The 12,806-nt window shown below is 42.1% G+C and overlaps 1 protein-coding gene across 1 annotated transcript in view; it reads left to right on the top strand.

The window, feature by feature from the left end:
* The window catches only part of FAXC (failed axon connections homolog, metaxin like GST domain containing), a 74,709-nt gene that overhangs the window by 21,505 nt on the left and 40,398 nt on the right, over positions 1-12,806 (top strand). The window contains exon 3 of the mRNA XM_090280563.1: positions 3,677-3,873. Coding sequence (XP_090136689.1) covers positions 3,677-3,873 — 197 coding nt within the window. The remainder of the gene's footprint in view (positions 1-3,676; positions 3,874-12,806) is intronic.

Genomic DNA, 12,806 nt, shown 5'->3' with positions numbered 1-12,806 from the left:
CTGGTCTTTCATTTGGGCCATATTTCTTTGTCTCCTCATTTTGGGAGTCTCCTTGTGTTTGTTTCTGTGTATAAGGTAGAGCTGTTTTTACTCCCTGTCTTAGTAGTATAGCCTATTGCAGAATAGCTCACTGGTAAGTTGAATGAGGCAGAGCCTTAGGTAATCAGCAGGGCAGTGCAACCTGAGTCGTGCTCTGTGGCTCTGTGTCAGGGAGGTTCTCAGAGAGGGGACAATGCCATTGCCTGGCCTCTAGAGTTTTGTCCAGGAGGAAGCTGTCTCCTGGCACTCACCCTGATGCCAGACACTTCAATTTCTCCCCGTATGCCACTGGTGCCCTTCCAGCTGTTGTCCGGGTGCTGAAGCCCAGAGGGAGTGAGTCTATGTACATCCTAAGTCCATTGCAGGCCCTTTAGGAGGAGACTCCTGAGAATCCTGCCGTTTCTTATGCCCCCCACCCCTAGTTTTTACAGCCAGAAGTTATAGGGATTTATCTTCCTGGTGCTGGAACCCTGGGCTGGGTAGTCTGGTGTGGGGCTGGGATCCCTCACTCTTGAGGTATCCCTCCCAGTTTTTATCTACCACATGTGGGTGTGGGACCACCCCTTCTGTGTCTCTTCATCTCTCTGCCTCCTACCCGTCTGGATGACTGTGGCTGCTTTAATTTCTTGGATGTCAGATTTCCATACAGCTTGATTTTTCTGGTGATTCTGGGCGATGTTTGTGTAGTAGTCTAGTTGTAATTTTTGCTATGGTTGTGTGAGGTGGCTAACCTTGTTTACCTATGCATCCCTCTTGACTGGAAGTCCTATTTCCTAAAAAAATTTTTTTGATGAAAACATACTAGACCTATAATTTCCATAAGAGTTGGCCACTAATTTTTATTACTCTAGGTTTTAAAAGTGGTCTAGATAAAAATGCACCAAATTCCAAGAGAGAGGGTGGTCTAGAGGGAAAGGCAGGTGTATAAACAGGAATTCTGTAAGAGGCAGGAATGTATACTCTGCAGTGGAAGCACAGAAGAAAGGCAGACTGTGGTTGACCTTGGGGAAAGAGTTCACTAACAATATGATATTTGAACAGAATTTTTGGGATGGACAGGATGTTGCAGAGAATGGGGAAGGGATTCCTGTAAAAAAGTAGAGTCTACAAAGTCAGAGGTGGCAAGAATTTGCTTGGGTGGGTGCAGGTTGTTTGGAATTCAGGGGAACAGAGGGACTGACAGAAAGGAGGCTGGGCAGGTGGCCAGTGGCTAGATGGTGTGGGCCTTGACTGGATGTGAGAGGAATTAGATTAGATCCATAAAGCCATTGGATAATTTTGAGCACAGAGGTCTTATACCTCATTTGCATTGCAAGCTGTTCCTTCTGATGGTAGCGTGGCGCATAGGTTGCATTTGAGAATGACAGACATCAGACGGAGAGGTGTTAGATGGATATGGGTGGTGTCAAGAGAACTTGGAAACTAGTGCTATGTTACATGGCAAATTTACATCTTTAGAGTACGAATTTGATGTACTAGCAACTTCAGACGTATGTGACATGTCCCCTGGTCAACACCAGGGGTAATGGCTAGGGCTGCTGTGTATGGTTGTGCAGGTTGTTCACTGCATAACAGTGCCTGGTAAAGGAAGGTGGCAAGGCGGACTTGCCAGCCTGTGAACCCTGGCACAGACTGTATTCCCTAGAGGAGGTTCTGTTTTCTTAATTGGACAAAAGCAATGGCTAACAGCAGCCCCATTAACTCCCTTTTTCCGGGCTGTGCCTAGAATGAATTTTTTTAGATTAAGCAATGAGATAAAGTATCAAGACACCAACAGATGGAGACCAGCAAAGTTTCCAATATGCTCCATCAAAGGCAGCAGTAAGCAACGTTAAGCTAGTACCTGCTCTGCTGGTGTGGATTGAGTGCCGGCCTGTGAACCAAAGGGTCATCAGTTTGATTCCCAGTCAGGGTTGCAGGCCAGGTCCCCAGCTAGGGGACTGTGAGAGGCAACCACACATTGATGTTTCTCTCCATCTCCTTCTCCCTCCCTTCCCCTATCTATAAAAATAAATAAATAAAATATTAAAAAAAAAAAAAAAGAGCAAGATCTCTAGCCATAATGCTGTTACCTCACTGTAGGCCAAGGCCAATTCAGTGGTCGTACATACCACACCCAACATGCAAGCATACTTCTTAGACCCAGAGAGACTTGACTTAGAAATTCTATGTTTTTTCTTCCTTGTGGTGAGATGTACTGTTTGGTTTTTGGGAAAGGCACACATGAATCTTGGTGTGATTTAGGTGAGAACAATTAGAGTAATAGTTATCTTTGTTAATCCCAATGATTTCTCACACACAAAAAAAAACCCAAATGGTAATTTTAAAATTTCTTGGCAAATTTTGGTTTCCAGTCTAAAAGAAGGATTGACCAGGGGTTTCCTGGAAGAGGTGCCTCACAGAGTTTGCTGTCATCAAGCACCGTTATGAAGAGTATCTTCTTGTGCAGGGCTTGTTGCGTGTGGTTACTATCACTTAATTTTGTTTCTCTAGGAGGTAATCAGGGTAAATGGAGGCTCCCAAGCAGAGATGGGCAGGCCGCAGGTCTGCTGGTCCAGTCAGGCCTATGAGCTAAGAGGGATTTTCACATTTTTCAATAGTTGAAACAAGTCAAAAGAAGAAGAATATTTTGTATTGTATCACATTCACATTTCAGTGTCCATAAAACTTTTATTGCCACTCTTATTCATTTATGTGTTGTCTGTGTCTTCTTTCAACCTACAACTGCAACAGAGGCAATATGGCCTGCCCAAAATTTACTATCCAGCCCTTTATAGGAAAATTTTGCTGACCCCTACTCTAGAGAAACAGTTTAAAGATGTATAGGTCTGATATATTTAAAATTTACCTAATGCAATCTTTTAAAAGAAAAAGCAGCTTTAATGCAATATAATTGACATACTATAACTGCATATATTTAAAGTGTATAATTTGATAAATTTTGACATAGGTAATATTCATGAAAACATCACCATAATCAAGATAGTGATGTATCCATGACCCACCGAATTTCTTTTTGCCCCTTTGTAATCCTGCTTTCCTGTCCCTTATCCTCCCTAGCAAACACTGATTGGCTTTCTGTCACTATAGATCAGTTTGAATTTCCTAGAGTTTTATATAAACGGAATCCGTAAGTACTTTTTTTTTTTTTTTTGGTCTGGCTTCTTTCACTTAACATGTTATTTTGAGATTCATCCGTGTTATTGTGTGTACCAATAGTTCATTCCTTTGTATTGTAAGATTATGCCAGAATTTGCTTATTCATTTACCTCTTGATGAGCATTTGCCCTTTTCCCTGTTTTTGATGTTTGCAGAACAAAGCTTCTATGAACCTTTGTGTACAAGTCTTTGCATGGATATATGCTTTCTTTTCTTTTGGCTCTCTGTCTACAATAAGCCAGAGCCCCTGATAAAATCTACTGGAGTAAAGTAATATCTTTATGTGAAGTAAATCTTGTGGTTTTTTTTTTCCCCAAGAGTAACCATTTATTCTCTTTAAGAGTATATGTGCTGAATACATTTACTTGAGTAGTACAGCCACTGTCAAATATACAGTTGGAATGTTTGTTTCTGTTAATCATATAGTGAAATTTAAATAAAACATTGCTTTTCTCTTTTTAAACTTTACTCTGCTTAGAACTATTTTGGTGGAAAACTCTCTGCTCAAGGGAAGATGCCTTGGATTGAATACAATCATGAAAAAGTTTCTGGCACAGAATTCATAATTGACTTTCTGGAAGAGAAACTTGGAGTGAATTTAAACAAAAACCTTGGCCCTCATGAGAGAGCCATCTCCAGGGCAGTGACCAAGATGGTGGAGGAGCACTTCTACTGGTGAGTCCCCAGGGTGCTGGGCAGGGTCCAGGGCCTCTCCCCATCCCCTAGAGTAAGCTAAGTTCTGGGTCACTTTTCAGATATTCCCCAAATCTTTCTTTTTGAAAAGAAAACTTTTCAAAAGTTTTCTGCACTCTGACTAACAGGGGTCAAACTTTTGACTGTTAATTTTCTAGGTATCAAGAGCAGGGTCCACATTTTCTACAGAAGCCCTGCTAGCACATATTATAGGCTTTGTGCTCCATATGTCTCTGAAGTAACTACAGTTGACCTTTGAACAACATGGGAATTAGAAGCATAGACACAACGCGCAGTTGAAAATCCACTTGTAACTTTTGACGCCCTCAAAACTTAACTACTAATAGCCTACTGTTGGCGGGAAACCTTATTGACAACATGAACAGCCAATTAACACATATTTTGTATGTTATATTTATTGTATACTGCATTCTTACAATAAAATAAGCTAGAGAAAAGAAAATGTATTAAGGAAATCATAAGGGAGAGCAAATACATTTATAGTACTGTACATGTTTATTGAAAAAAATCCGTGTGTAAGTGGGCCCATTTACTTCAAACCCATGTTGTTTAAGGGTCAGATATACTCAACTCTGCCCCGCTGTTTTAGTGGGAAAGTGGCCACAGATGAGATGCAAATGAATAAGCATGACTGTGGTTCAATAAAAACACTGAAATTTGAATTTTATTTAATACAAATTTTATTTTTTATTTATTTATTTTTTCCTCAACCATTTAAAAATATAAATTTTTTAGCCTGTGGGCTATAGTTGGCTGACCTTGATCTAGACTGGAACTCACTAAGGTGAGGGAGATATTTTAATAGGCTGGGCTCTTCACCAATACAAGTTGCTGCATTAAAATAACATTGCATCCGACACCCAGAGGAGAGAAGAGGAAACTAAGACAGGAGAGAAGTCTTAGGTGGAATAAATTACATGAGCTTTGTAAGATTATGGTCAGTTTTCCTTAAAAAACGAGAGTGTCTCTGTGCCCAGGAGTACAGCACGCTACTGCTTTCCGCATGTCTTTGCCCTGATTGCCCGACTTCCGGCTGGTAGTCCCCACGTCTGAAGCATTACACACACTGTGTAGATGAGCTGGCCCGTTCCGCACACGGCATCGTGCTGGCTGTGGCACCGCGCAAGTTAAACAGACATGGTTCTTCTTGCTATACAAACTCACTGTCATCTGGGTTTTTCTTTTTCTCTTCTTTAATCCTCCATTTTTGGGGAGTCATAGTACCTTTCTATAGCCCAGTAGATAAGAGAACTTTTCTCTCTGATTTCTGCTAACTTCATCTTGTTCCAAAGAGTTAATTAGGAATTGTTAAGACCACGTTTTGGGCATTAATCATTCCTCTTGGGTCAGTAACTCACCCAGTAGCTTTTACCCCCACCCCGGGAGACAGTGTGGAGGTGACCACAGGAAGTTCTTCCTCTTCACCTTCCTATTTCATTCATTCAGCTCTCTAAATAGAAAACTTGTTCTGTCTTTTGGATTTTAAGTAACCCTCTATTTCTCTTTTCATCTTTCTACTTTCAGTTCTTACCCACTTTATTCCAGGGCCGACTTGAAGAGCCACTCACTGCTCTTCCCCCTCTCACGACAGTGGTGAAGAGGGCGGGAGCAAGGAGGGAAGCAGGCAGAGGTGCAGGTCTGTGTGGGAGTAATCACAGACTGTGTCCCGGAATGAACCCGGGTCTTTTTGCTTATAGTAGCACCTGTCGAGAACTGCTGGGCTTCCCTTCTCAAAGCTTAACTACTAATAGCTTTGTAAGATTATGGTCAGGTTTTCTTAGAAAACGAGTGTCTCTATGCCCAGGAGTAAAGCACGCGACTGCTTTCCTCGTGTCTTTGCCTCGATCGCAAAGATCTCAAAGACTGCAGGGTTTTGCAGTGAGGACCAAAATGTATGACTGCGTGTGACCTGCTTAGTGTCAGGGGAGAGCCTGTGGGACAGAGCCTGTCTCACCTGATTGCCAGGTTCCAGCCAGTGTTTTGCAGCGATTAAGGGAAATGAAGAATCAGCACAGTGCCACCCGACACTCCTGCCACCTCATTTGATTGATGGGCCCATTACTGTGGAGAGCTAGCGCTTTGTCAGCTGCCTGAAAAGAAGCAGAAAGCCTTGAATTAGTTGGTAGTTTTGCTATAACTCTTTGATTTCTGTAATGGTTCATAAAATTTATATTCCAGTTAGAAAGACTTTTACCCAGAAAGATTCCCAAGTACCACCTGTCATTGCTTCTTGCACTGGGTGTGTAGGACATTTTACATATGTTCAGTTCACTGTAGAAGTTCATTTTCTGATCTTCCCTCCCCTTCTCTCTCTATAAGGGCCCTGCTAATACTTGCTGGGGGCAGGGTGTGGTGGGGAAGGAGGGGTGGAAGGGAGAGATGGGAGGTGGTACCCTTGTAGGGAAGTATCTTAACTTTAAATCTTCAAGTGCTTGGGTCATACATAGACTTTTATCGCTTTTTAGTTAGAAAAATATTTGGGGGGTGGTTAACTACTGTTTCTCATTTGTGTTCTCCTCAGGAGTTAATTTGAGGAAGAAATAGTTAAGGTAGAAAGTCAGGTCTTGACTGAGATGTACATATAGAGTGAATTAAAAAAAAAAAAATCCTAAATCATCCAATCCCCTTAAGTCCCTAGTAACAGAAGGAAAAACAGACCTTCCTTGGTTTCATAAGGTTTCCAAACCTTTAACTAAATTCCTGCTTTGGGGAGATGCTGAAGAGGCTTTTTCGAAAGCTCTAAACCCCTAAGGAGAAAAGCCCCTGTCCCTCTCTCTAATGGTGAGAGAATGGGTGACACAGAATCCATAGATTCTCCACCCTCAGGCTCCTCTCCTCCTTCCCCTTTTCTAGTATCAGAGGCAAAACACCAACTGTGCACCCAGGGAAACCTGGAGCAGCATAGGGAGCTGATCATAATATGCAGGAAAACAGTGTAAGTACGAGCTTTCTTTCCATGAGAGCCTGTTAAATTCTGACAACCCATAAGCTTGCACTTACAGCAGTAGAAGAGGTGGAATCAATGGTCTGACTCATTGATTAAATTATCTGGAATTTTCAGATATGTTTATTTTGGTCTGAAACTTTAAAAATACTCCAGGTATGATTTTTCTGAAGAACAAAGACAATGGAAAGCTCTTATTGTTATATAACATCACATAATTCTGAAGCTCTGTTTTACGTCTGCTCAAATAAGCACACTCAGCTATAAAGTGTTTTTTTTTTTTCTTGCACTTGAAAGCCATATCATTATGCCCCACTTGCTTTCTTGAGCTATTATGGATGATGAAGAAGGCAGATTTTTATTCTCTTTGTTCTGCTGAATGCTTAAGTCAGATCCAATGTAGGGAAGTCCCAAAGAGGGGAAGTCTGAGACAGGATCAAATTACTGGAGTGAAATTGATTTTTGGTAACAAACACCATAGCTTCTTCTCTGTGACATACTGCCCCCGTGTGGACACTGGTGTCCTAAGAGTCTTCCAACCATGTAGAGAAATGTGTAGGGTACCATTGTCAAACTAGTCATAACATTATTACCTATAAATACATAGGCGTTAGAACCAGGAATTCAAGTTGTTTCTAGATTGGCCATAATTTAAAAATTTTGTGTTTGTCAGTGAATGGGGTGGTGGTGGAAAGCTTTAATAAAATGACTTTTCACTAAGGTCTTCTGATTATAACTCGATTGATGTATTCTCCTCTGATATGCCCCCTCCCAGTTTTAGATGTAGTGAGGTCTCTCTTTTGACCCAGCTCATCTCATGCCTTTGAAACGTGGTGAAAATGCAGAAGCTTATTATCATATGCCTCTGCACCCTTGGGCATATAGAGAACAAGAAAATATGGCAAGGATAGCACAACATGGAGAAAAGTGTTCTTGTGGTCAGGAAGACCATGTGCAGGACTCACTCATTGAACAGTGCTTCACCATGGTTTGCAGTTTTCCATGTATTGATGTTTGTTTCTGTTACGGGCCAGATCTCATGCTAGGTTGTAATAAGACCTAACATCCAGGGTCAGTTTTTCCCCCCGTCTCCTTTATCTCCTCTAAATATGTTTGAGCACCCTGACTGGTGTGGTTCCATGGGTTGGGTGTCCTTCTGCAAGGTGAGGGGTTTGCTGGTTCGATTCCTGGTTGGGTTGCATGCCTGGGTTGTGGGTTCAGTCCCCGAATGGGGCGTGTGCAAGAGGCAACTGATTAATATTTCCCTCTTGCATCAGTGTTTTGTTCTCTCCCTTTCTCCCTCCCTTCCCTTCTCTCTCTAAAAATGAATAACTAAAATCTTTCTAAAAATGTTTGAACCAGGTTTATTCTTCTGTTCCAAGATAATTGTTCTTCAAAAAACAAACAAACCCTCTCTGACCCCATTTTGCAGAAGGGATCAGATCCATCCATTGCAATAAAAAACACAAGTATCAACTTTCTGAAAGAGGCTCTCAGAATGATAGATTATTTTAATTGCTTAGCCTAGTCTAGTTTCCAAATTGGCTCATTTCAGCCTCTCCAGTTAAGAATTCATGGCTCCTTGTGCAGAGGCCTCTTCCCAGGGGAGAGTGACACAGATCTCAGAAGAGACAGTGGCAGCCTCTTCCTCATTCTCCACAGGCACTGCAGCCCTTCCCGTTTTTTAAATTTAAATATTCTCATCCCTTAGAAATAATGCTTAGCAGTGCTGACTCAGCCTCTTTTCATTCATTCAGTCAGTCATTTCTTCAGCTAACATAGTGAATGAATGACTACTAGTGGCCAGCCACCATGCTGGATGTGTGTGTGTGCTGGGGTGGGGGGAGCAAGATCACGAGATGCTATTCTGTCCTCAAGTGGCTCCCAGGCTGGAGGGAGATATGGAGGCTTTGTATTGTTGGTGCTGGGGAAGAGTTTGAAGAACCAAGGAAAGGCAGCCAGCACCTGCTGGAGGGACGAAGGGAAGGCTTCCCACAGAAGATGGTGTCACTGCAGAATCTAGGGACAATCAGAGTGGCAGGTGGAACAGCTGGGTGGTAGGGAAAGATTAGGATATCCAGGCAGCAGTGTTTGCAAAAGTTTAGAGGCTCAAAAGAGGCATTTGTGAGGCACATGTGATTCTGCATGGTGGTGCATGGGAGGTGAAGCAGGGGGATTGGTCCCATTGTGGGGAGGGGGCTGTTGTGCCAAGCAAAAAAGCTATGGGGAGCTAATCAATGACTCTGAGATTTCTGGATGGCCTTGAGGGGGATGGCAGGAGACCTGCTAAGAGGCCACTGTCCTCAGCGTTGAGAATGATGAAGAGCTGAACTCCGCTGTTAACTGAGTGGGAGAAAAGGGTGAATTCCCAGGGTGACTAGCTGTCAGGAGTGAGGATGGGGAGCATTGAGGAATAACTCCAGAGCTTCTTTCTGGCTTGGGTGAGGAAACACAGATTGGGAGGGAAGGAAGTTGTTGAGTCCACTTGTACATGTGTTGGTTTGCAGTTCCTGAGTTCCTGAGGATCCCTCATGAGAATCTGTGGATCTCAGGACAGAGGACTGGGCTGGATGTGGAGTTGGGAGTCATCAGTTTGAAACCATGGGTGGGAAATAGATCCCTCCCTGAGTGAGAAGATAGACGTAGTAAAGATAAAAATCTTAGGAACATGTAAGAGGTGAGAAGAAAAGCAGTTGGAGAGGTAAGCTCAGGATGAATTCTAAGAAAGATGCCAATATTGTTGGGTGCCATAGAGAATTCAAGGAAGATAAATAAGGAAGAAGGTTGGTTTGGAATTTTGCAACAAAGGGGGATTGTAGACTTGAGCATGGTGGTTTAGGTGGAGTGTTACAGGTGGAAGCCCCACCACGTGGACAGAATTTTCAGGAAACACAGGTAGATTCATGGTTGTAATGATATGGCAGCATGTATCAATAATGTCATTTACCTGTAGTAATTGATTTAGGAATCCAAGAAGCATCCCTTTTCTTTGGTATTTAAAGTTTATACACTTCATGGGGCTTGACCCGGAAAGAGTGCCTGGGCTTCATTATTTTCTCTTTCCTAACCCATGGGGATGAAAGAGAGGAAAGAAATCAGGAGTAGGCCAGGAAAGAGAATGGAGGAAGACCAGAGAGTTTCTAAGGTTACTCTTAACTGCAAAATTCTAAGTCAACCCAGTGTTTCTTCTTCTGTGTCCTGCATTCAACCTGCTAATGCAGGTAGAAAACCTTACACACTTCCTTGCATTGGTGGGGGCTCCTGTCTTCTCAGCTGTGTGGCCCAGATAGTTGTCCCTCCCACCCCCACCTGCTGCTCTACGCATTAGTCTCCCCATTGCTGCATCCCCATCTTCTGCATCTGTGCTTGTTTCTTGCTTTACAGAGGAAGCTGACGTCATCAGGCAGGAGCTCTAAACATCTCTGCAACTCCTCACCTCCTGCAAGTGGTGTCCCTAGTATTTATCATCTCAGAGAAAGCCATGTCCCTTGTCTCCTAGCTATTTATTCTAGTCCAGCTATCTCCTCTTCTAACTTGCCCTTGAACCGTGGTTTCGTCAACACCACTCCTTAGCCTAGAAGCTTCCTTAGAAAACCTCATTACCATTCACAGCTTTAAAACTGCCCCTGCTGCCCCTGCCCACAAATTCTCTATCTGGATCTAAATTTATCTCCCTATTTCTCAAACTGCTGGGCTCCTCACTTAGGGGGTTCCATGGAAGCTTCACATGCAACAGGTTAACTCATCTTTCATGAACTAAGTCTATTCTACCTTGCGTATTGCCAGTATTGGTTAATAGCATTATCATCCACTAAAACCATCAGCCTTGGAGAAAATGCCTAATTTCTCCTTATACCTAAGCCAGTATATCCATTGGTCTTTTTCTCATGTCTCAGTATTTCCCTATGTACTCCCTGTTCACCATCCCCTCTGCCATTGCCTTAGTTCAGTGCATCATTTCTTGCCTGGTCTTCACATAGTCTTCTAGCCAGCCTTCCTCTTCCAGTGTCTCCACTTTCAGCCCTTCCTTCATCATAAATCTGATCATATTTTTTGTCTGCTTTAAACCTTTCAAGTGGTTAAACTTTGGTTTCAACATAAAGTGTAGCCTCCTTTGCTCTGCACCCATCCTGACCCATCCTTGCCCACCCTTCTAGCCTCAAACTCTTACAAGCTTCCTCAGGCATCCTCTACACCACCCACCTGTCCTGAAGTTGCCATTCACCCACCAGCTAGTGCTCTTCCTGCACGCACCTTCTCCCTCTGCTCTGCCCAGTGAGCTTCTGCTCATCCTTCAGCATTGGTTATGCTTATGACAAACCTATGAAATTGGCCTACAAAGAGTGCATTTTCTCCCCATATCAACCTGTTATCTTAGAGCCACAGTATTCTGCATTTGTACACTTTAGATGCTTCTTGGCCATGCTTACTAGGATAATTTTGTTTTATTCTCAGACCACTGACTTCAAAATAATCAAGGGTAATACAGCCCATTTATTGTGAACTTAGGTGTAGTACAATTAGAATGAAAGTGCCGATTATTCTAAGAGAATGTGAAAGTTGACTAAATTGCCATTGTAAAAAGAAGAGCAAATAGAAAAGTGTTTAGTTTGAATATTTAAAAATATTTACTAGAATAAATGTGAGATATTTAAAAATTTATTGATTTTTAGAGAGGGAGGAAGGGAGAGGGAGAAAGAGAAACATTGATTTGTTGTGTCACTTATTTATGCATTTATTGGTTGATTCTTTCAAAAAAATTATTTATTTATTTATTTATTTATCTTTAGAGAGAGGGGAAAGGAGAAAGATAGGGAGAGAAATATCACTGTGTGGTTGCCTCTCACTTGCACCCCCAACTGGGGACCTGACGTGCAACCTAGTCATGTGCCCTGACTGGGAATCGTACCAGCGACACTTGGCTCGCAGGCGGTTGCTCAATCCACTGAGTCACAACAGCCAGGGCTTTACTGGTTGATTCTTGAATGTGCCCTGACCAGGGATCAAACCCACAACCTTGGCATATTGATAGATGCTCTAACCAGCTGAGCTACCCAGCCAGGGCAAATGTGAGATCTTTTATATTAAAAACTCCATTGACTACTCTGACTGTACACATTAATTAGTCACCATTGCGATATACTTTTTCCTCTTTTTACCAAAATCCATTTCTTGACTCCTTAATACTTTATATTTAGAGACTTAAACAAGAGGTAAACAAATCTTTCTAACAAGATTTGTAGGCACTCCTTTAAAAAGGGAATAAAGAAGAGTTATGGTTGCAGTACAGAGAGTAGGTTAAAATTGGTTGTAGGAACTTTCAGTAAATATTAGGAATGCTTAAAACTTTTAGAGAAATATTCTAGTCTTTTTTAGTAATTTGCATTTTATAGAGGAGCAATCCCTTAAAAAAACAATATAAAGTGATGAAACTTTCAGGTCCTTTTTCAGCTTCTTTTTTTTCTTGAGGTGGAATGTAGCTATAATTTACTATCATCTCTTGTGTTTTCTCTGTAAAAATATTTTTACTCTTCTAATTATTTTGAAGTGGCCATTACTGCTATATCAACCAGCACCAGGAGTAGGGATGACTGCTTACACATCTTTTGTTGCTCATTATAAGGAAAAACTAAATATCTTACCCCTGTACGCCCACAGCTACATTTTTCTCAGCCTTCAGTAGGAAACCCTTTAATTTGTATCTCCTCACACAATTAACCATAAAGACATCTCTGCAGCTGCACAGGTTCAGAGAACAAAATCGGCAAAGGCCTGGGTATTGCAGCTGGCATAACACATGCACAGCGAAGAGCTGCTGAACTGTACATACCTATGACACAGGAACACTTAGACAGCTGAGAAAGCACCCTCCAAATGGGAAAAATCATTCCACCAAGTTCCTTTGGTATTCGTATCCACTTTAGAATCCTGGAGAGCAAACTGAAGCAGA

The sequence above is a fragment of the Furipterus horrens genome, unplaced genomic scaffold (assembly GCF_987537825.1).
Source record: "Furipterus horrens unplaced genomic scaffold, mFurHor1.1.pri manual_scaffold_6, whole genome shotgun sequence".
Taxonomy (NCBI): domain Eukaryota; kingdom Metazoa; phylum Chordata; class Mammalia; order Chiroptera; family Furipteridae; genus Furipterus; species Furipterus horrens.
This window is presented reverse-complemented; position numbering and strand designations above follow the sequence as displayed.